This window comes from Tripterygium wilfordii, chromosome 18 (assembly GCF_013401445.1).
Source record: "Tripterygium wilfordii isolate XIE 37 chromosome 18, ASM1340144v1, whole genome shotgun sequence".
Taxonomy (NCBI): domain Eukaryota; kingdom Viridiplantae; phylum Streptophyta; class Magnoliopsida; order Celastrales; family Celastraceae; genus Tripterygium; species Tripterygium wilfordii.
Window position 1 is genome coordinate 8,952,972 of NC_052249.1, and position 23,456 is coordinate 8,976,427.

Below are 23,456 nucleotides of genomic sequence, written 5' to 3' on the forward strand. Positions count from 1 at the left end.
GTTGACCAACAGAATTTTTGTAATAATTCCATAACTAAAATATTTATGAATTAGTATATAATTTATAATTACACACTCGTTTTCACTATCACACAATAACATAATCATTCATAGTTTTTAAACCCGTATCTTATCAACGGTTCAACCGGTTGAACCACAAACCGTGAGGTTCAACGGTTTGATACATCTAAAATACCATTTAAACAATCAAACCGTCCAAACCTTCGAAATACTTCAAAACCGTATCGTACCGTGAACCATTTATACCTTGAAAAACCGACAGTTTTTTTTTTTATTATGAAAAATATAGCTTTTACCTAAATAATTACGTATTTATAATATGTCTATTTTAATAATTTTAATTCAAAACAAAATCTTTTTCAATTTTCTGTCACTTTCACTTCAGTTTTCAGTTTTCATTTTTCAAATAATTATTTATGAATTAAATATTCTCCTTAATTGATAATTATTAGAGTGTAAGCTTTAAAGATCCTATTTGGAATTTCAATTGTGGTAATTATATAATATTATATCTATAATTTATAATCCATACTTATTAAATACTATATACTATATATATATATTATATACTATATACTATATATTATATATCAATATTTATTAATTTATTATGTATTAGAAACCAACAGTTCAACCTTCATCGTATCGGTTGAACCTCAAAAACCTTAAACCTTCGGCCTAAACCATTCAATGCACGGTATGGTTTTAAAAACTATTTAACCATTCATCTTTCATATTGCCCACATCTTTAAAATATGTTAGACAAAAAGCGAAATCTCAATACATATGTTTGTTATATATATGACTTATAGAATACATAACCAAACATCTCACCTGTTCCTTCTATTGCCTTTTGAATCAATTGAACAATGCATCAATTTATCTTTATTTTTCTTCTCATTTTATGTATTCAATCTCCGGCTAAAGGAGAAGGAAATAGTTTTAGCGTTCAACTTATTCATCGGAATTCTCCAAAATCTCCATCTTATAACAGTTCTGCCACTCCATCAGAGCTCATCGAAGATGCTATTTTACGTTCTCTTGATAGAGCAAACTTCTTCCGTTCGTCTATGATCCTCAAAGAGAAAACAATTATGCCAACGCTGGTTCCACATGGTGGTGATTATTATATGAGGATTTATATTGGCTCTCGGCAAGTTGAAGTCCTTGCTCTTGCAGACACAGGGAGTGATCTTATATGGATAAGATGTCTTCCCTTTGATAGGATCGCATTATTTGATCCACAGAGATCGACTACTTATAAACGCCTTTTTCATGAAACATCTTTTTGTAGGTTGGTGCCCATATGGAAGAACGCACCCCATTGCCTTTACAATTATACTTACGTAGATGGGTCATATTCATTAGGATTGTTGAGCAATGAAACTTTCTACTTAAATGACACTACTACTACCAATGGTAGAGCTAATTCTTTTCCTCGAGTAGTGTTTGGATGTGGTCAGAAAAATCACTTGCCTTTTAAGAGTAGTCATGCTCAAGGTATCGTTGGCCTTGGTCGAGGGTTATTGTCATTAGTTTCTCAATTAAAATCTCAAAATATTGAAGAAAGGTTCTCCTACTGCTTACTTCCCTGGAAAAAGCTAATTAGTAATAAGATTAAATTTGGAGTGGGAGCAAAGATCAATGGGCCAGGAATTGTTTCATCTAAACTTGTAACCAAAGACTCTTCTAACTTCTACTTCCTCAGTCTTAAAAGTATTAGCATTGGAAACAATAAAACAAGAATTAGTCAAATCCCAGGTAATATCCTAATCGATTCTGGAACACCCCTTACCACGTTGCATTCAAGCTTTTACAATGATTTAGAAGCTATCGTCAAAGAAGTTATTGGTGTGGAACCAATATCAAATCCACCAGAAAAATTAAAATTGTGCTATGAACCAAGCTTTGTTGAAGATGTTTCTTTACCAGAAATGATATTTCATTTTGATGGTGCAGATATTCGGTTATTACCTATAAACACATTTGTGGAATATAAAGAGTTTCAATGTATGATGATAATTCCAGATGATAACCTTTCGATTTTTGGAAGTATGGCACAAGTGAATTTTCAAATAGAGTATGACCTCAAGGAAAATAAAATTTCATTTGCTCCAACAGATTGCACCATTTTTGGGCTGAGAGAGTAGTCGGGTATGTAGGCTACCCCGCCCATAACTCTGTGCTTCTGAATTCTAATCCCACATTAGAGGTTGGGATGCAAGTTTGTTTGTTGGGTCGGGAAATAATTTTCTTGTGTGAAGGGGGACAAAAACCAATTGCACCAATTAGTTGTTTTGCATGTAATTTCTTAATAAAACTCTTGCAATGTACTGTTTTAAGTTTAATAAGAACATAATTATGACTTTGTATCCTTTCACTAATTAACAAAAAAAGTATGAATATAACTTCTATTAGTAATAATTAAAAATATTTAGTAACGAATCTAAAAATTAGCCAACATTTAGGGCGTGAGTGCATATTTTTTGTTGTATGCAAAAAAGAAGAAGTAAAAAATTTACTTGGATAAAATACCAAATTAGCTATTAATGTTATGATTTTTTGTTTTAGTCACTTATATACCGTCAGTAAAATTTAAGATAGAGTTATAGGCAAGTCTCATTTGCTTCAACCAACTATGAGAAATAAGACTTGCCTCAACAGCCGCAAGCCATCCACATATCACCTGGTAGAAGGCCGTTTAAGGTCAAAATCGTGCGAGTCTTAAAATCCAAAGCGGACAATACTTCTACAAGTGGATTAGGTCAAACCTCTCTCGTCTCAATATTTGCTTATTCTCATCCCTCTCAAATTCTTTTAATTATATCAAATGTACTAAGAAGATTATTATGGGGATTGTTACTCTTCCATTGCGTCGGTAAAATTAAACATTCCAAATGTATAATATACTTTGAATAATACTATTTTTCACAATATTAGGGAGGTAATACGGCAAGCATCAGCAAAATATATATTTTTTAACGCACTAGTTGACACATTTAAAGATAATATTTAGGTTTGGATTAGCACAATGTGATGAAACAAGAAACAACTTAGCCGAATTCACAGAAATAGTCTGTCGTATGTGAACATGTAGTTGAGCAACAGCATTATTCCATGTGTAACATAAGAAATATGAACAAAAACAAATAAATCGATGAAACCAAATGTTTTCTTTGATGACACCTAATGTTTTAAGTATGCATTATTGGACTTTCGTATTTACCATCTGATAGTTGTGTTTTTTTGTTGATAAATTTGAAATTTATTAATCAAGAACGACAAAAGAGAAATCTCAAACAAAGCAACGAAACCACTAACTGCCATATTTAAAGATGATATCCAAGTTTGATTATATATTGATTATATATGATTAGAACATGTAACGAAACAAAACAACAACTTAGTTGAGTTCATAGAAATTGGGATGATCATATATGTTTGTAAGATTAGAATTCTTAATTTCATAGCTAAATTTTTATGAAATTTTATATAATTTTAATTATACATTTTCATGTAAGTATTTAAAAACTATTCAATTAAAATGATTTTTCAATATTATAAAATGAAAATTTTCCCCTACTTAATTTTGGACATCTTAATATTAAAAATATATTTTTATTGATTTTTGATAATAAGAGTTAATTATCAATGAATCCTTCATGCAAGAGCTAATGTGTAAGTATTTCATCAAAAATATTATACCAATAAGTCCTAAGTTCAAATTTAATGAACCATTTAAGTACTATTAAATTTATTTGACATTTTTTTCCTCAACCTATATTACCCAACACCTAATTATGCTATAAAACACGCTCTATTGTTAAGATAGACCTCCAGAAATAATATATCATCTACCAATCTGAGCCCTAAGGTTAAGTGTTATAAATGTTCGGAGTTTGGACACTACAAAAGGGATTGTCCAAACAAGAAAGTAGCCTTTAAAAAGAACAAGGGTGATGAAAGATGGAGGAGAATACTCCTCGGTTTCAGGCAATGGTGATAAAATCTCCAACAAATGGATTCTTGATTTTGGTGGCACTTACTATACGTGCCCAGATGGGAAGTGGTTTACCTTTTATAGAAGCATTGATGAAAAAATTGTGTTGATGGAGAATAACCATGCGTTTAAAACAGCTGGGATTTACATCATGAAAATCAAGATGTATGACGGAGTGGTGAGGACATTAACGGGTATGAGATATGTTTCACATGTGTCGAAGAACCTGACTTCTCTTGGTGCTCCTGATTCTCGTGGTTGCAAGCTTACTGGATTGGATCGAGTGATTAAGACCATCCGGGCCTCGAGTTTTTCATGCAGATTTAGAATGTATAATTTTTTCAAGATACGTCATGTATTTTGAGAGATAAATCGTTTCAAAGTTTCATTTAAGAAAAGAAAAAAAGGGTCAAAATTGATGATGTCATGCATGGAGAAATATAGATAGGAAAAACGTCGAATGAATAGTTTGTAATTTTTTTTAAATGAAGAATTCGAGATAGGAAAGTTTGATAGAGAGAATGGTTTCAATTTGTGGCGTATCAAGATACGCACACTTTTGCGATAATAAGGTTTTGAGAAGATTTTGGATGCAAATGCATCAAAAATAACCAACGAAGCAACAACAGAGATGGATGAGAATGCACATAGTGCGATTCAGTTATCTCTTGTGGATGCAGTGCTCAGGGAAGTTGTAGACAAAGAAACAGCCAAGGGGTTATGGGATAAGTTAGAAAGCTTGTATATAATGAAATCTCTCACATGTCTCCTTATAGGGATGCGTTTATTATCTGATTCAGTCAAAGGTAGCACAGTCTTAATGAGTAATGGTACTTCCTACAAGAATGTTAGGAAAGGATCTATTTGGATCCGGTTGTAAGATGGAGCTCTTAAGACTTTGACGTGTGTTTGTCATGTACTTGCTTTAAAAAAGAATCTTGTGTTTTTTAGTAGTCTAGATTCTCAAGGTAGCAGATTCTTCACAAAAAGAGTTTTGGAGGTTAGCAAGGGACCAGTGATAGTGATGAGAGGGAAGAAGATTGGTGGTTCATATTTTCTTTAGGATGGTACAATCGGTACTATAAATGTTTTGGGATCTCAAAAGCATGTGGAGCTTCAGATGAGAAAGTTAGGTGGAGTGCAGGTTGGTACTCTAGTTCAGTGTCTGACATAGTATTCTTAGAGAAGAGATGTTCGTCGTTCTCGGAAGAGAAGCCCAATTTTGAAAACACTTACTAAGGCAGAGAATATAAGGGTTCCATGTTCAAGAATTGTCAAAGCAAGTGAGATTGGTCGATAGATGTCTAACACATCAATTGATATTTTCGAATTGACAGACAAGTTCACAAAGTGTTTGGACTTGGCCGGAGTTAATCTCTAAATTTTAAGATTTTCCTCAAGAAAAAATGAAGATTATAGGGTAGACTACTGTGTTTTCTGTCGTTTGTTATGCTCACCTTTGATACAATATGGAGATTTGCAGAGTTGGCTAAGAGTTGAAGTGTGTTTTTATAGGTGGCAAATTGGGCTTCCTTGAGCAAGCACTTGAGAAAGCCTTGAAAATTTCATAATAGATTGTCCTTCCTTGAACGCCCACTCCTGGAAGCCACAGACCTGACTTGTTTTAAGTCTTTAGAAATCAGAATTCTATTAGGTTTTTGAGTTGGAATCTAAAACGGATTAGGTTTTCTTCTCTTGTGTTTTCGGGTAGCATATAAGAGTTAAGGTTTATGCAACTTTCAAAGGAGTCATCGAGAGTCCTAGAGAGAGGAGTTTGAGGTGTCAGAATGTGGGAGTCCTAAGAAAGGAATTTGGTAGTTAGTTCTTGAGTTCAAGATCATCTCTTTTGTAAATCTTCTTCATATTAGTGGAATTCTTCATTGTTCTTCGCTTGAAGACATAGGCAATGTGTGTCGAACCTTGTTAAATCTTGTGTATTGTTTCTCTCTTTTGTTTCCTTCTATTTTCTATATTCGAGTTTTGTCATTAAATTCACAACATACATCACCGAACACCTGACAGCTTACTTCACAACTTATAAGATGGGAGAGAAGTAACAAAAAGTAAGACTTTTAAATATATTTGATCGATTTTTCAAGAAGATCGAGACATAGGTGATGACGTAGTTAATAGGATGAAAAACGAATGGAGTAAGTGGAAGAGTGCATCTGGGGTTTTATGCTACTGAAGAATTCCCTTAAGATTGAAGGACAAATTCTATAGGTTAGTTGTTCAACCTGCAATGATGTATGGCTCTGAGTGTAGGGCTCTCAAGAGACAACATATCCAAAAAAATATATGTAGCATAAATGCGAATGCTTCGTTGGTTGTGTAGTCACACTAAGAAAGATAGGATAAGAAATGAGATTAATAGATCTAAGATAGAAGTAACACTTATTGAAGATAAGTTACGACAAAATCATTTAAGATGGTATGGACATGTTCAACATAAAGATAGTAGTGCGGCAATGAGAGAATTTGTATAAGAGAGAGTAGGAGGCGGCGAGGTAGACCTAAAAAGACATGACTTGAAGTAATAAGAAATTATATGAATTTAATAGGAGTTGATGAATGTATGATCCATAATATAAATGAATGGAGAAAATCAATACGTGTGATGGATATCTGGTGATGTTCTCATAGACTCGTATAGCCGACCCCATACTTTTGAGCTAAAGGCTCGGTTGATGATGATGATAAGCTAGCTTATTTTTCAAAGCTTATAAACTAGTTGATTTTAACAGCAAATAAACTCTACCAAAAAAAGCCGTTCTTGACTTTTGATTTTGTGACAATAAAAGGCGGGATGATTGATGCTTAAGAACTACTTCATCTATATATGCTCCTCTACATCGAGGGTATTTTTAAATTAACATGTTTAGAAAGTCATTTGCGGGACCCTGATGCTTTCTGCTTGTATTCCATCAAAAGAACCATGTTTTTTTTAAAGGTTATCCCTAACCCACTTATAAAACAAAAAACCAAATAAAAGGCAGATAATGTTGAGATAAAAATATACAAAAACACGAAGGGAAAGTTTACATTAGCTAATACAAATTTAACCTTCATTAACATGACTACCTTTTCCCCGCTAAACCGTTTAACGACCTATGGCAGGGGTAGAAAAATAAAGTGGCAAAATATATATCAGAAAAAAACTTTTGCTCCCTTCAGAACCCAGCCGGTACTTTCCACCAGGATTCTCATTCTGCTGCAGCATCTTCAATGTTATTTTCTCTTGTCGTAATATCCGGCAATGTGTCCAAATCTAAGCGTGTGTCCTTAATATCTTGGACAAGCAAAGAATCAGAAGAATCAATGGTCTCATGTTGAATAGCATCTGCAGTCCCATTTACAGCTGAAGGGCCAGAGTCTTCGTCAATTCCACCTGGTTCATTGTTGGGGTCCAACTTCTCATTTTGACTTGCATCAGGGTTCTCTTTTGTTGTCAATGAAGACCCAGAGTTGATCTCCGAGCCAGTCGTTGTTTCAGTAACGATGTCATCCGGTATATTAGATTCCCAATTACTAGAGTTGGAGGCAGTTGCATCTGCATTTTCAATCCCAGTGGGGACTGTTGAATCAGATTGCTTCCTATCAGAAATGCTGGTAGAGTTATTGGCCTGTTCCAGTTCAACTGTTTGCAAGTTAGAAACTCCTCCAATGGTTACATTGCCACTAGTTGCATTCTGTGCCTGAGTTAAGTTCATTGTCTCTGTTATTTGCATTGCCGAACCAGAAGAGTCCACACTAGAACCTGAATTTTTGCTAGCTTCTGTACTCATTTCTAATGAGGTATTGCCTCCCACTGGTTGATTATCGGATGTGGATATCAGTGTTGAATTTGAAACCGAGTTATCCCCTCTCTCAGTTGTACTGCTCTCATCATCCTTCCTTACACTAGATTCCAAAACCAAAGAGGTACCATTGACAGCTTTATCACCTTCTCCCACTGTTAACCTGCTATTTTCGTGAACATCAGTATCTTTGATCATGTTATTGGATTGATTCTCCTGTTGCAAAACTTCTCTTTCTGAGTTCTGTTTTTGATCTTCCAAAGTTCCTTTCTGAGATTCGCTGCCCATTGTCTGGATATCATGAGACACTGCACTGGAAGCATCATCTGCCTTGTAATGCTCCTCTCGGGCTTCATGATTATTCAGATTGCCTCCATCAAGGTCCTGATCATCTGATGAATTCTCATTCTCTATGTCTCGCTCTTTGTCTTCACCTTCCCTACCTCCACCCTCCTCATCATCTCCATTTTCCCGCTCTTTGTCTTCACCTTCCCTACCTCTACCCTCCTCATCAACTCCATTTGCCCTTTCTTTTTCTTCATCCATGAACTCATCATCATGCTCCGTTTCTTCAATTTTCTCTTGATCACGCTCATTAATCTCATCCTCTCCACCTCCATTCCCCTCATCTTCTACTGCTACTCCTTTGTTATCTAGCTCTTCTTGTTCATCCTCTTCATGCTTTAATTCCTTATGCTTGTTTTCCTCTTCATGTCTGTTCTCTTCTTGCTCTTCTTCCACATGCTTTATTTCTTCATCGTCTCCTCTGCTTTCTTCTTCCTCCTCTTCATCAGGCTTCTCACTCCTAGTCACTTCCTCACGAGGTAAGTCCTTCCTGCCTAGTTTAAAATTCTCGACACCAGTTTGAGTTCCAACAGAAACCTTTGATTCCTTTTCATCATATTCCTCCTTCTTATCATGGGAGTGCTTGATTTGGTAGATCAACCAGAAGCAGACACCAAGCAAGAACAGAATCTGCAGAACATGTTTTATCTTGATGCCTTTTGGTCTTTGGGTTCTACCAGGTGACCGCTTCAACATGATTGTTTTATCGAAATCCCCAACTTTACCTCTCCCTGAATGTATCTCAAGTATCAGAAACAACTAATTAATTCATAAATCTAAGCAAAACACTATGCATGCTTCCTGCAAAATAATAAACATTCTGCAGTTGACAAAAAGCAACAATCAAAAGCTTTAAAACTTTCAAGTAACAATTTTGATAATATACTTATTTTTTGGCCAGACGGCACTCTCAATTATCTATTACAGGGTAATCAAATAATACCTAGGTTGAAACAATTCCTAAAATTTCTATCATAAAACTTTCTCAAGCTTGAAACAAGCCCAATACAAAAGATGTGACTCAGAAAAACCAGCTATTCATTTCTTCCCCGCACCACCATTGAAAGGACATAACACATGCAAAAGCCATCGGAGTTAGGCCAGTGAAAATGTTTACTACAGTACAATGTGAAAATGCAACATTTTGAGCATGTTCCAACTAAAATAACACCACGAAATTTGAAACGCGATACAGAAAAAACTGGATAACCTTGTTGAAAATTGATACCAAATGCATTTTCCATCATATACAACTCCTCAGTTTCAAACAGATACCAAACTAGGGCTTACTGATTTAATTAGTTGACAATCTCAGAGCAACAATTCTTACAGCCAAACAGCTCCCATTACATCAAATTTACATTCATTTCCTCCTAACTTGAAGAAATCAATCAAATCATTAGAAAATCTTGGACTAATTTCTCAAATAAATACAAAGAATACCCTAATGGGGAAAAAATTTTATTTAAAGGAAATCAAACGTAAAAAGGAAAAGCTGAAAGGTCAAGTGAAAAATCATACGGGAACCCTAATTATAAAAACTGATAGAAACAAAACCACAACAAACTCTAAGATCCCAGTAGGCATACCAATAACAAAAACCCCTAAATTGCAAACCAAAATTTAATAAAAGCACCAACTTATCCATGTGACGAACACACAAGTATAATAAGTAAGCTGAGAAAGAAGATGAAGATTCATCCATACCAGCGAAGCAACGGAACCCACAAAAGAAAAAATGAAAGGAAATGGAAATGAGAAGCTAATCAGGCAAAATATGAATAATAATGACAAAAAGAGTACCTGAAGAGGCAAGCAAAGCTTTTTTATGCAGTGAAATGAGCAAGCAGAGTTGGGTGTGAAGAGGGTTGAGAAGACTCGATGGAGATGGGTGAAAGGGTCTGCACTGCACAGTGTCTGTATTTGTTTCACTTGTTGTAGTCGTGGTCTTCAAAGATCGGATCCATCAATACCAAAGAGGAAATACCAGACAACTTCGCCCAATAATAGTATAATACTGTAATCTCTTGTATTCTTCAATTTTCAATTTTTTATTTTTAATATATTTTCGGTCCACTTGCCTGCAACTGCAAGGTTGCAAGTTGCAACCCTTTTCCGGTTTGTTCACGGGCGGATTTGGGAAATTAATGGATCGCCATTAGCCCACATGTAGCTCCTAAGGGGCTCGGCCCATTAATATACTTTTTTTGTTTGGACAGGTTTAGCCCAATTCCTACTATATGTCACAGCCCATATCCATTGAGCTGCATTCGTGCGGGTTTCAGCTTGGTTACTTGGGCCTCAAGCCCAACTCACAAACATCATATTCCCCCGTATTTATGATTTTATTCAGAAAATGCTTATCGTCTAGTCGATAATTGCGAAACAAAACGGGCCGCTTCGTGGTTCTGCCCTCGCAGAATCAATTTTAAGGGTTGTGTTCTCTCCCCGCAAAAACCCTGCGCTCTCACACAGACAGAGAGTAACAGATGGGGCGTACAAGCAAAGACCTTCTCGCCTTGGAGCACAAGAACTCCTCCGCAACATCTTCTATTGGTATTCTTTCTTTCCCTCTCTTGTGGGTTTTCATTTTTTATTTTTTATTTTTGAATTTGTTAGCTTATTCTCTGTATAAATTTTTATATTTGTTTAGAGTCAGCACTTCTTGTCTGTAAGAAAGACACAAGCGCTCAAGATAAGCAGCCTGAACTTGAAAAGAAGCCAGTTACTGCTTCTCTTCCCCAAAGCCAAGGTTTGAGCTTTCTTCCGATTTTTGACTTCGTGATGCAATTTCATTAGTTATTATGAAATTTTATGAAGGTTCAATTTGTTTATTCTTTTATTTATCATATTAAGTGGGAAGAATTCGTGCTGGATTTTTATTTTTTCTATGATGTTGAACAAATTGGGTGTGAAAAGAATGTGCATCCAGGAGGAAAAAAATTTCTTAGTCTAATTTATAAGGAGGCAATGAAGTTTCTGAGAAAAGAGACAGATTTTGGAAGATGCTTTTTATATGGCCAATTAATTTGTTATTTGAGTGATTTTGAGATTGATATTTTCTCTACTTTGATTCTCTTGTAAAGGGTTGGAGTGCTTATCTGGGTTGAGTGCTTAATATATTGGCATTGATGAATGATCAACCTCCCCTGCTTGGCTTTGTATTGGAATTTTTGCTTTCCAGGATTTTAATGATTCTGTGCAATTGCTTGGCCTGGCCACCAAAACTATACTTGGAAATTGGAATTAGAGGCTGAGATGTTGGCTATACAGTATTTTTTTTGGTTTATGATTGTAACAAAAAAAGAATATATGATATTGACTGGGATCATGCAGTGGAGGTAGATTGTAATACATTAGAATATTAAAAGGTGAACTACTGAAAGAAAGGAACTAATGAGAAAAAGGTCAACAACCTAGGAAATGCTAATCCCTGAACTACTAGACTGATTTGCATAACTTATGCTCATATATTGATTGATGGATTGGAAAACCTTGGAAACTCTTGTCTCAAATGTTCAGATTGTTATCAAGTTCTCGCAAATTACTATATGATAGAATATGAAGTTACAAGCAGTCATATGTGCTTGGCCATCCTGTAGCTAACTCCTAACAGGGACTTGACTCTGCTGTCCTCCCTTGATTAATAGCTGTTCTTCCGCTCATTTGTTTACTGAGAGAAATAGGAATAGGAACTTGGGAATGGAAAGTGAATGAAATTGAGAATGCAATGATGTTGATGTGTTTGGTGACATTCGGAACATGAATGGTAATGTTGTTTGCTAGTGTTAAGATTTAAGAATTAAAATGAACTTGGAGGAATGGAAAGGGAATAGCAACTAAAGAGCCTAACTTATTCTCTTTTTAATCCAACAGTCCAGAATCTTCTCATCTGGTTTTCATTTTGCTTATGGGCATGATTGCGATCTTCATATATTGATTTCATTTTGGCCGAAAGGGAATGACCCAAACTCCAATTAAATTTGGGAATGATTCATTCCTTCCATTAATGGAGTCAATCATTCCATTCATGTAATTAATAACAAACCAAATATGGGAAATCCCTTTGACTACAAATTGATCATTCCGTTCTTGATGTTTTGGAGCAACGAAACAAGCTGTAATCATTTCATTTGGGGAATGATTGAAAATCCTGCAGTTGGTTAATGATAAAAAAAAGTTGTTGTCATATGAAGTCTTCAGTATTTATAATACCTTTTCACAAAAATCCTGTAGTTGCTTGATGAATAAAGAAATATTGTCTTTTGTTGCATGTATAATAGTTATATCTAGTTAGAGTGTGACAATGTGTTTCTGTTTCATACGAAAATGAAGTCCTGAAAATTTTTGTTTATTTTTATTGAATTTGTTTCATAATATGCAGTTTTGGGAAAAGTAAAAGATTTCTTAGGAGTCATATCAGGAGCTAATAGAATGTTGGAGCTCAATGCTCAGGTTCGGATTTGTGTATTCCAATTCCTACCATTGTTATCTGTCTCTGCCCTCTGTTCATTCTTACTGACTTACAGGATAAATCCATGGACTATGATATTGAAGCGCTCACCGGAAATGAATCTGAAATCATTGAAATGGTAATTTATGTTCTCTTGTTATCTCAATTATTTGGATGACAATGAATACTGCTGAAGTAGCCATTGTTAACTATGATTTTTGGATGCAACTGAATAACAGGATTTGATGCTGGGTGTGGCTGATCTCCATACCCCAGATGCCGTAGCAGCCGCTGAATCTGCAATTTCTGGTAATCAACCGGTGATTGCTTTGCCTGATAGTAGTGATGATAGTAGTCAAACAGAATCAGATGATAGTAGTAGTGATGATGACAGTGACAATGATGATGATGATGAAAAAGCATGCTTTCCTGACAAGCGCAAAAAATCCGAGTCTATAAAAAATGTAGTGAACGAAACAGTGGGAAAGAACAAGTCAAAGAAGCGGGCAAGGATTGTTGAACTTTCATGAAAAGCTAGATAGGTTTTGCTTGGGAGTAAGGCCGATACATTGAGGTGCAATTGTGGGAAAGTAAGTGTCTGGGAACTGCCAAATGAGTTTAACAGTTGCTAGAAGAGTACAAAGACCATTTTTTTTTTCCGTTTAGACAACTTCATATATAATTTTGGAATGTCAATGTTGTCGAGAATTATACGTGTTTTTTGTAGGGATTTTTCTGAGTCACGTTTGCTTCTAAAAGAGGAACCTATGGTGATAAGAGTTGTTTGTGAGAGCATTTTGAAGTGTAACTTGTGTTAGTAGTTCACTTACCAGGTGTGCTTCACTTTTGCCTCTAAAACAGATTTCAATAGCCTTCAGAGTTACCTGTGAAGTTGGATAAGAGTTGTTCAAGTGATTTGTGACCGGCCCTTCGCTGTAAACCTGAGTCTTCTACCATGACAATAACACGTATCAACGATGTAGAATGAATGAACTCATGTGTATCTTTTGGAACGGCAATTAATCTTGTCTTAATTTAAAATCTTATATATGCCTCTTCAACTCAAATCCCTTTCTCTTGCTCTAGGCAGCCCTCTCCTAGTGTTTACAACTCAATACAACCCTCTCAAGTCGGCTCTCTTGAGACCCAACAAATAAAACCTATTTACAAGAACTGTCTCGAGTGTAAATCTGCAACATTCGTCCAGACAGCTCGAGGAGCTATCTCAACAGATATTAAACCATCTTCCAAAAACAAGCTTGATGTCCGGACGACTCGAGGATCTATTTGGGCAACTCCTTTGTATGAGCCAAAATATCACAAAAAGTACCTTCGAATTGAAGTGGTTTTGAGGAGTTTTTTTTTTCCACAAATTAAGTTTAACCATGACTATTTCAAGACTAGATAACTTGGATTATGCTGAAATTATGGTTCATTTTACTTGGTTTCCTCCAAGTGAAGCAAACTATAAAGCAATTATTATTGCTTTTATTTATATTTAAATTACAACAGTTCTCATGCATAAGTATGAGATTATTTGTGACAATTTAGTCGATTTATTAATTAGTAAGGGAGTTGGCCAACATAGTTGCCTGGAGGATCATAGTTGCAAGTGACAAACCACCAACCATTGTTACAACGAACCCTAGCGCACCCAAGTCGAACCGATTTACGCCAAACCACTTGAGTGTAATGCCCACACTGCTTGCCCACAGCACAAGAATTAGAAGTGTAGTTATAGTAAGCTTTCTCCGCCACCCACAAATTCACCGCATCGACTCCGGAAAACGTACCACTGCTTCCCTTGGCAAGGTTCTCGCCGTAGCGTCCATTGGAGTGCACAAGATTGCAGTCACCGATTCTTGAATTGGCGTAGTTTGAAGCATATGAAGCTACAGTGCTGTCCCATATCAAGTTGGCTACGCCCACTCGGTTACGAGCGGCGTTGTGGGTGTTGACATAGTCTTGTGGTGCGTTTTGGGCATGGGAGGGTTCAAGAACCAGGACTAATAAGGTTATCATCATAACAAGAAGAGAATTACTCATGGAAGTGATTTTATGCAAACCCATTTTGGTTTTTTGCTTTCTAATGCAAATATGTAGTAGAAGTTAATTTGGTTTGTTCAATTCTTGAGGAAATGTTGATGATATATATAGTAATGGAATAGTATAAACATTAGGGTTCAGGTACGGGTTAAAGAGAGCTAATTAATTAAGTTATTGAGTATAGGGCCAAAGTTTGGTTTATCAAGTCAAGATAAATTTATTGCTGTGATTGTCAACATGCAACAACAACAATTAAGATTGAAGTACGATTATATGCACCCCAAAATTTGCTAAGTACAACCCAATCTCAATACACCTCACTTAAAAATATAAGATTATGTAGTGCACCCCTTTTTCTGATTTGGAGTAACAACACAAACTGCACCCCAGTCCAAACCCTAGATCTGCAAGTTGTAGGTGCCGCTTTTCTTGTTCTGCAACTCCCTCAAAACTACACCAAATCCATCCACACCTTCTCAATGCCAACGGGTATGAGTTCCCCAACTCTTGCTCAAATCTTATGCAAAAAACAACCTTGCATCGTTGTTGGATCTAGTTTTCGATGGCCTACAAAAATAACTGACTTTGATTCCAATCAAAAATCTTACCTCCCTGACGTGGAAGAGCTTGAGAAGGTTTCAGCCGATTTGAGGCCAACGACGAAGGCAAGATCTCATTGTCGGAGCTCGGCTACGTGATGATGGTGATGGGGTCGTCTTACTCCCTGAGCGAGCTCGAGCGTGTGATGAAACGATGATTTGGGCCAATCTTCTTGAATTCGCTCACCTTTGTCGGACCACCTCCTTCTCCTTCCGTCGCAAACGAAGATGAAACAAGGGTTTGGGTTTCTGGTGAATGAATGAAAACAGAGAGGCAATGTTTGAGAGGATTTGAGGCTTCATGGTAGGGATAAATGGGGTGTTGTAAGATTGTGTTTTTTGGCGAGAAATTGGGGTGCCGTTAGTAAACCGTGGGGTGCAAATAGTCTTACTTTTAAGGTTGACAATTGACTGGGTTAGACATATGTGTGTTTAAGGTTCGATGCCAATGAAAAGCATATTTCTAAGTAGTATTTTAAAAAAAAAAAGACGACAATTAAAACAAAAAAAAAGAGAACGAAATACACATATTTTACTTATCTAAACCCTAAATTATACGACATTAATTTTATGAAATTTTACCCTATCATTTTTCCAGTAGCATATATATATTAAAATATGAGATTGAGTTCATTGCATTTCCTTCCCCAAAGAGAAGTAAACATGGTAGGGTTGTGGTCCAAACTTAGTAGATGTAGTAAAAAGATGATTCCATTAGTTGGTCCCATTGATTAGTGCCTCATTTTTCTCAATAGTCGGCCTAACAATATTAGATATTTATAATTTATTCATTAAGGATCAAAGAAAAAACCGTAATGCAAATGAGCCATTGGTTGAGTGGCAATGACTTTGCATGTCTCTGACTGAGATCATGGGTTCTAGTCTCACCTCCTCCGAATATTTATAAGGAGGTGTGTGGGCTTAGTTTGCCCCTACGTGGGCTTGATTTGTGCCTCCTGCGTGGGGCCTGTTGACACCTGTACTTTCATAGGTTGAGATCATGGGTTCTAGTCTCACCTCCTCCGAATATTTATAAGGAGGTGTGTGGGCTTAGTTTGCCCCTACGTGGGCTTGATTTGTGCCTCCTGCGTGGGGCCTGTTGACACCTGTACTTTCATAGGTTTTGATCTGGTGGTGTGTCGTATATTGTATTTGTATTTGTATCAAAAAAAAAAAAAAAGGGTAATGTGGTACCGCTCGCTTATGACCTCCATTTGATGAAGCGACGGCCCCACCAAACGGGCCTGTAACTATAATGGATTTGGTAACACGAGTTATTTTCTCATGTACAAAGAGAATTTAGCCAAATTTAATATACCAGTCAAGAGTCGGAGATGGTCTTACCGTCTGTTTGGAAAGATGTTGGACTAGACAGTTCCGCTGGTGTACAACGCCTCACCAAATGGACTAGCGATTCTGCTGGCATTTCATATAATCTCCAAATTGGAGCTTATGATGATGGAATGGCTTCCTTTTAAAAAAAATTGTCTTGGCTCACAATAAATACTAAGTGCTGAGTTCTTAATTTTTAAGTGCTGAGTTCTTAATTTTTTTAAAAAAAAACTAATATGGCTCCACAATAAATGATGGCTATATAAATTTAATAAAATAATTATTTTATAAAATACTATTTTCACAATAATATAATAAAATATTATAATTTAAGATAATCATTTTAAAAAATTTTATAATTTAATAAAAAATTTATAATAAAATTATAAAAATCTAATATTATAAAGTTTATTATAATACTTTAATTTAACCTTTTTACGCTAGCATCATCTTTTTGTTCGTCAAACACATCATAACATATATTACATAATTTTAAGCTCAATTTTTTCCTACAGATTTTCTGTTAGTATTGAAAATCAATCCAACCGCTTTACAAAAAACACCCTTAATAAATAGAGATTTAAAATAATTGAGAAATTGGTGGCTTATTTCTTATTCTATATTCTTTCTCGAAACATTATTGACATACATAATTGAAATGACTGTTTCGATCATCCAAACAACACCAAAATTCATTCAGTAATATTTTTTATTTGAGTTTCACATCAAAACTCATCTACATATATTAAATATATGTAGTTTTATTTAATTGTAAGTAGTATCTTTTGATCTTCATTCATTAGTAGGGGCGTTCGCCAATAATGTTCCCACGAGGATCATAGTTGCAAGAAATAAACCACCACCCATCGTTGCACTGAGCCCTAGCGCACCCTACGCGAACCGAGTTACGCCAAACCACTTGAGTGTAATGCAAGCATTCTCCACCCACACAAGAATTGGAGTTGTAGTCATAGAAAGGTTTCTCTTTAACCCACAAATCCACGGCCGCTGCTCCAGTGAACGCGCCGCTGCCCTTGGCAAGGTTCTCGCCGTACGGTCCATTGCTGTGCACAAGATTGCAATCACCAAGTCTTGAATTGACATAGCTTTGTGCATAGGATGCTAAGTTGTTATCCCATGCAATGTTTGGGACATTCACTTGTGATCGAGCAGCATTGTGTGCATTCACATAGTCTTGTGGAGAGTTTTGGGCATGAGAGGGGTCGACGATTAGGGCTAAGATGATGAAACAAAGGAGAGGAAGTGATGTCTTGGAGAAACCCATCTTTATTTTAGTAGTAAATCTTGATGAGATTATGTGATAATTAGAGGGGTATTTATTGGGTTACAATGTTGAAAAAAAGTTGGGAAATTTGAAAGTTCAAACTAGAATATTCAAAACCATGTACTACACGTATGCTACTAGTCATGCCTCTATAATTGTAAAAGACAAAAAATATTTTCTGATTATTATTGATTTTATGTAATTATACGCAATTATAGTGATTTTTTTTCAATATTTGTGTGGCTTGATTTGTATAATATATATATATAAGCATATATATGTTATTGTTGAAAGAGATTAACGTATATTGGTATTATATATCATGATGGCTAGCAAAAGGGATATATTGTTGCCTATATAACAATATTATTCCATATATTGCATGCAAGTTTATAATTTATATGGTTGTACTACGATTTTAATTTGGATAAACATATGACAGATTGTGTGTGTTAGTCAAGGCTAGGGCTGCTTAAAACACTTGTTATGTCTTAGTTTGACTAGACTATTACCCTTTCATGGTGGCTCTCGGATGATGCATTTGTGGAATGAGTAATTGTTTGGTTATATATATATATGAATTCTCCTATATGCAAACTTAAAATAAGGATCTAAAATGTGGATCTATGTTTTCACCATTGATTATGCAAATCAATGGTGAAAACATAGGTGTGCATTTTAAGTCCATATGAGAGAATTCCATATATGTATATATACATATTATATGTTTATTGATGTAGAAATATTATGATTAAGAACAATGGGTCGTTAGCTGAGATGGTAAACTTGGTCGCGGTAACTCTTAGCAGGCATTTGGTTGCTAATCTAGTGAGTGTGGGTGTGAGGCGAGCTTGAGGCGAACATTACCATGTTTGGTATTAAATGAATTGACTGAGCATGAGTGTTTGAATTTTAATTGTACAATTTTCATATTACCCAATTTTTTGTACATAAAAATAAGAATAGATTAATTTAATGATTTTGATTACTTCTTAAAAAGGGGTATAATAATCTTTTGAGTATCAAACTCATTCTTCCTTGTGGAGATTAGCCAATCTCACAATTTTAGTGAGCTTGGCTAATCTCCATTAGGATGGAATGAAGGTGGGATGAGTTTGGGATTCCACCATCTCAAACTCAACCAAACGAGGGAATGAGTGATATTTCTCACCCTCGGCTCGCCTCATTTCCCCCTAAAAATGCCAACCAAATACCCCGTTAATGCAAGTAGGAGGTCGTGAGTTCAAGTCTCAAGGGTGTTTCTATTATTGTAATTTACGAGATAGGCTCTTGCTCAGCCCAGCGTATGTCAATGTCATCTTACATTATCTTCTCGCACTGGACCTCAACCTAGGTCTCAACTGGTCTATGGAAGTTGCAGGGTCTTCCATGTGGTCCGAAATTTACCACTGAAATGTTTAATGGACAGCCAAGTAGATTTCACGTTATAAAAAAATATTGTAATTAAGGAAATATAGTTGGGCATACTTGATCTTCTCAAATATAGTTTATAAAGGCATGTTCTCATTGAGGTTGGGAATATTCCAAAGTTTTTTTTGACTAATAAAGTTTCTTGGTCTATATAAATGGTTTTTGCTACACACCTTCCCTCACTTTCTTGTCATTTTTTCATGCCTTTTTTTTTTGGACTAGGTTAGTTTTTTGACTAATAAAGAGAAACATAAGTTAATGATCATCATCACATTGGAGTTCACCTCAGCTCACAGACAAAATTTTCAATTGTAAATACGGTAGGTCCCACAGCAAATGTGTGGTTTCCATTTTTATTGCGTTTTAGTTACAGCCATTGAATTTTGTGTTCACAAAGTTGGTTTACATTTTTAGTCTACATAGGATAATTTTTTATTTTGATATATATATATATATATATATATATATATTAATATTAATTGTGAATGCAAAAATCTGGACGATCCACACGTCAGCTGATGATATGGCTGACTAAGCGACAAACCTCCATGAATACTGCAAGAATAATGGAGAGGGCAGCCCTTCGTAGCCCGGGGACACTCTAACACTCAAGTCAGTAATCGTATTCAAAGAATCAAAGTGGAAGTGAAATGTCTTGGTTGTGAGAGCATACCTGCTACGAGTTTGATCATCCTCCTTTTATAGTGTTGTAGGTCATATTTGTTGGGATTTTCATATCCCAAGTCTATTGAGATCTTGATCATTCGTTGTGATATGAGGATTCTTCATGATCCTTTCTAGTTTGAGTTTGAATCTTCCCTAGGTTGTCATTAGGAAGTCAGGAAGTCTTCCTTCTTTGGATTGAGTGGGTTGAGTCTAGGTGCTTCCTTAGATCATGCATGGTTGTTAGGTTGGTATGCTGACATGATGGTAGGTAGGATATGGAGAATCATGGTAGGTAGGACCAAATCTCTCTTGATCACTGATCCTTGATCTCCTTTGCATTTGAACATTTGTTAGCTTGAGGAGGATATCTTAGCTTGAGATATTATTTCTTGAGAGTTGTCCTCTCCCTGATTTTATTCTTAGTACGACGTTCCCTTCTTGGGAGCCATTGTAGTACATTCCTATGACACCTGACATGCTGACAAGGCATGACTTAATTTTCTCATCCACACTAATTTTATTATTGTAGTATATATATATTCATTGAAAAAATTCGTTTTATATATAGTATTTGTTAAAACTTAAAATTTATATTTTTGTTAATACTTACCGTGCATGATACAAGCTTCCGACTAGTTAAATAAACATATATGGAATTCCTTCAACGTCATCGTTTTATTATTCCATATTATTGCATGCAAGTTGTTAATTTATTTGGTTCAAGGCTAGAGCTGCTGAAAGCAATTGGTGTCTTAATTTGAATAGTGTATTACCCTTTCATGGTGGCTCTCGGATCAGGGCCGGAGGCACATGCTTGCCCCCCTTACTTTTTTAAAATATACCTTATACTAATCATATTTTCAAATCATGACCCTTTAAAAAAATATTTTACCAACCCTTGGCCCCTTTACTTTTTTAAAAATACCCTATATGGTACTCATATTTTCAAATTATGTCCCCTTAAAAAAATATTTTTCTCAACCTAAATATACTTTTTCTCCACAATTTTATGGGCCATGTTTTACCCATATTTTCATGAGCCAATTTAGTGTGTCTGGGCCATTCTCATGAATATAAATATATTTTAAGTTATGGCACATCGACTTTATGTACGACCCAACTTACACTTTTAGTTAACTAGATTGTGCGATCAATTCGGCTCATAATTAGACAAAATTATATCACACTTTTTGAATTATGTCGAAAACTATTACATCAAGAAAATTTAAAAAGTATTATCTAATAGATAAATTGATTTGTTGAGTGTTAACTCTTCATATTCCTACAACGACTTTAAAATGAACATTTTTAATTATGAAAGTTTGCTGACTAGTAAAGTCTCTTGGTCCGTTTACTAACAATAAAATAATGAGAAAGTTGACTGGGATTATAACTCTATTATTAGAATATTTATATTCATTTGAAAAAAATTAATTTATTTGATAAAATTTAACAATTATCTTTTCTTAACACTTTCCGCGTATGTAGGGCTCCCGACTAATTAAATAAACATAAAAGAAAAATACTTTGAGACCCTCAAAATGTAGAGTATTGGTTGTTAAGTAGGTTGTCATGTGTGTTTATAATCAATGACTATTTTAATGTCACATAGATTTGGAAGTCTTTTGGAGGATAAAATTTGGGGATGTAACATTGCTCATATGAAATTTCTTCAACGTCATTGTTTCATTTTTGAGTCATCCGGCAATTTGGGTGTCTATAATCCTTCCCATTACATGCATAACATTTCGAGATCATTGATTAGAAGACTCAAAACAAAATACTACTACTTATTTTGTATATATAAGACCACATCACATAGATGCAATTCTATTAATACGGAAGCTCTCCATTGTAGTTTCCTGGTGGATCATAGCTGCATATGACAAAAGTCCCACCATTGTCACACCCAACCCTAGCGCAACCGAGTCGAACCGACTTACGCCAAACAACTTGAGTGTAATGCCCACAAACTCCATTGCACGAATTGGACTCGTAGTCGTAGTTTGCCTTCTCCGCCACCCACAAGTTCACCACGTCCGTGACTGTAATATCACCACTGCTCTAGGCAAGGTTCTCCCCATATTGTTTTCCGCCCGAGTGCACATATTGCAATCGCCCCAGTGGCGTACCTGAGTTTACAGGGGCCCCGGGCGAGCTCTAAAAAAGGGGCCCGTGTTTTCTTTTTTATTTATTTTAAAATTAAAAAATTTTCTTTTATTAGTTTTTTAGTTGAAATATGTGGAGAATTGTTAGTTTTTAATTGATTTTTTGTGTTTATATTAATATAAAATCAATATTTTTTTCAAAAATTTGGGGCATTGGGGATTTGGGGTCCCGGGGCGACCGCCAGTGTCGCCCCACCCCAGGGCCGCCTCTGAGTCGCCCTTGCGTTGGATTGCGTAATTTTGTGCGTAGTTTGCAACCCCATCGTCCCATGCCATTGGACCAACATTAACTTGGGCGCGAGCTGCGTTGTGAGCGTCCACAAAGTCTTGTTGGGAGTTTTGCGCATAGCATACCTAAGCTTAGGAGGCATAGAAACATAGCTTTGCTAATTGACATTTTCGGATGAATTTCAGAAGAAGACCAAAGATAGGATTTTTGTGAAAGAAAATGGCTTGCGTATGATGGTATATATAGACTTTTAGCACCTATGGTGCCGTGGACGACCTACTTTATTGACTTGACAATAGTAGCACATTGGGATGACATGGTTTAGGAGAAAATATGTATTATTGTATGGCATGAATCTTGATGGGTATTGGATTTTATTTTATGTTAATTGGATCTCAAATAGAAATGATAGGGATCCCAATAAATGAGATCTCAATCATCCCAGTACTCAATCTTGATCATTTATATATTGATATAAGTGTAGGGGTCCACAAAATCTGATGTGTATCAATCAATGGACATGATTGATTACTGGGATGACTGAGATCCTTAACATTTTTCAGGAGATCTCAAAAGGAAAATATGGATTTGTAAGTATTGAAAGTTATGGTTGATTAAGGTATTGAGAATATATAAATCCAATACCATTATGAAAGCATTTCTTTTTTTAATAAAGGGTTAAACCCCACTACTTTATTCTATAGTAGCAAACATTACATCTAACACTACGTTAGGAACATAGGAATTTATAAACACTAACAGAGTAATTACAAAACTGAAGAACAAACAAAGATTGGACAACACCGATAAGTATCCGAATAACACTGTCCTAGACTAAACAAAAACAGAAAGCAAAACAACACACATAGATTGGATCAAGATTCTGTGCGCCAAATATGTGTCGTTGGAACACACCTGCAGAACTATTGTTGTGAAAAATTCGTGACTGCTGGATGAGAAGAATTAGATTTCATCTGCATAGGAGATAGTGTGGTGAAAAACTTTGCGTATTCCTTATTGAACATAACATATATTATAGACTAAATCTACGAAGCAGTAATAAACCAATAAAACTAAAAGGACA

General features: G+C 35.5%; 5 protein-coding genes, 1 long non-coding RNA gene and 1 pseudogene across 8 annotated transcripts; 2 read left to right on the forward strand and 5 right to left on the reverse strand.

Moving 5' to 3' along the window:
- Positions 1-890: 890 nt before the first annotated feature.
- On the forward strand, positions 891-2,171 carry LOC119983445 (aspartic proteinase CDR1-like). The gene has a single exon (XM_038827124.1). It carries the CDS (start codon positions 891-893, stop codon positions 2,169-2,171), a length of 1,281 nt encoding a protein of 426 aa, XP_038683052.1.
- Positions 2,172-7,005: 4,834 nt separating this feature from the next.
- On the reverse strand, positions 7,006-10,171 carry LOC119984631 (uncharacterized protein DDB_G0283697-like). The gene is made up of 2 exons (XM_038828673.1): positions 9,967-10,171; positions 7,006-8,894 (listed from the first exon to the last, which is right to left on the reverse strand). The coding sequence occupies exon 2, from the start codon at positions 8,857-8,859 to the stop codon at positions 7,225-7,227; it is 1,635 nt and encodes a 544-aa protein (XP_038684601.1). The 5' UTR covers positions 8,860-8,894; positions 9,967-10,171; the 3' UTR covers positions 7,006-7,224.
- A 378-nt stretch (positions 10,172-10,549) lies between these two features.
- LOC119983823 lies at positions 10,550-13,651 on the forward strand. Of its 3 annotated transcripts, none has more exons than XM_038827556.1 (6): positions 10,550-10,719; positions 10,817-10,915; positions 12,548-12,618; positions 12,693-12,755; positions 12,856-12,925; positions 13,478-13,651. In XM_038827556.1, the coding sequence occupies exons 1-6, from the start codon at positions 10,653-10,655 to the stop codon at positions 13,504-13,506; spliced, it is 399 nt and encodes a 132-aa protein (XP_038683484.1). In that variant the 5' UTR covers positions 10,550-10,652; the 3' UTR covers positions 13,507-13,651. The 3 variants fall into 3 exon arrangements, with proteins under 3 accessions (XP_038683484.1, XP_038683483.1, XP_038683482.1); XM_038827555.1 differs by lacking the exon at positions 13,478-13,651 and adding an exon at positions 13,011-13,422; XM_038827554.1 differs by lacking the exon at positions 13,478-13,651 and having other exon boundaries at positions 12,856-13,422.
- Positions 13,652-14,072: 421 nt separating this feature from the next.
- On the reverse strand, positions 14,073-14,819 carry LOC119983898 (pathogenesis-related leaf protein 4-like). Its single transcript, XM_038827637.1, has one exon. It carries the CDS (start codon positions 14,684-14,686, stop codon positions 14,180-14,182), a length of 507 nt encoding a protein of 168 aa, XP_038683565.1. The 5' UTR covers positions 14,687-14,819; the 3' UTR covers positions 14,073-14,179.
- A 44-nt stretch (positions 14,820-14,863) lies between these two features.
- On the reverse strand, positions 14,864-15,706 carry LOC119983899. The gene is made up of 2 exons (XR_005464775.1): positions 15,271-15,706; positions 14,864-15,179 (listed from the first exon to the last, which is right to left on the reverse strand). It is a non-coding gene; the product is annotated as an uncharacterized LOC119983899 (long non-coding RNA).
- Positions 15,707-17,179: 1,473 nt separating this feature from the next.
- Positions 17,180-17,900, reverse strand: LOC119983777 (basic form of pathogenesis-related protein 1-like). Its single transcript, XM_038827505.1, has one exon. The coding sequence runs from the start codon at positions 17,876-17,878 to the stop codon at positions 17,393-17,395; it is 486 nt and encodes a 161-aa protein (XP_038683433.1). The 5' UTR covers positions 17,879-17,900; the 3' UTR covers positions 17,180-17,392.
- A 3,769-nt stretch (positions 17,901-21,669) lies between these two features.
- On the reverse strand, positions 21,670-22,679 carry LOC119983446 (annotated as a pseudogene).
- Between the last annotated feature and the right edge of the window lie 777 nt (positions 22,680-23,456).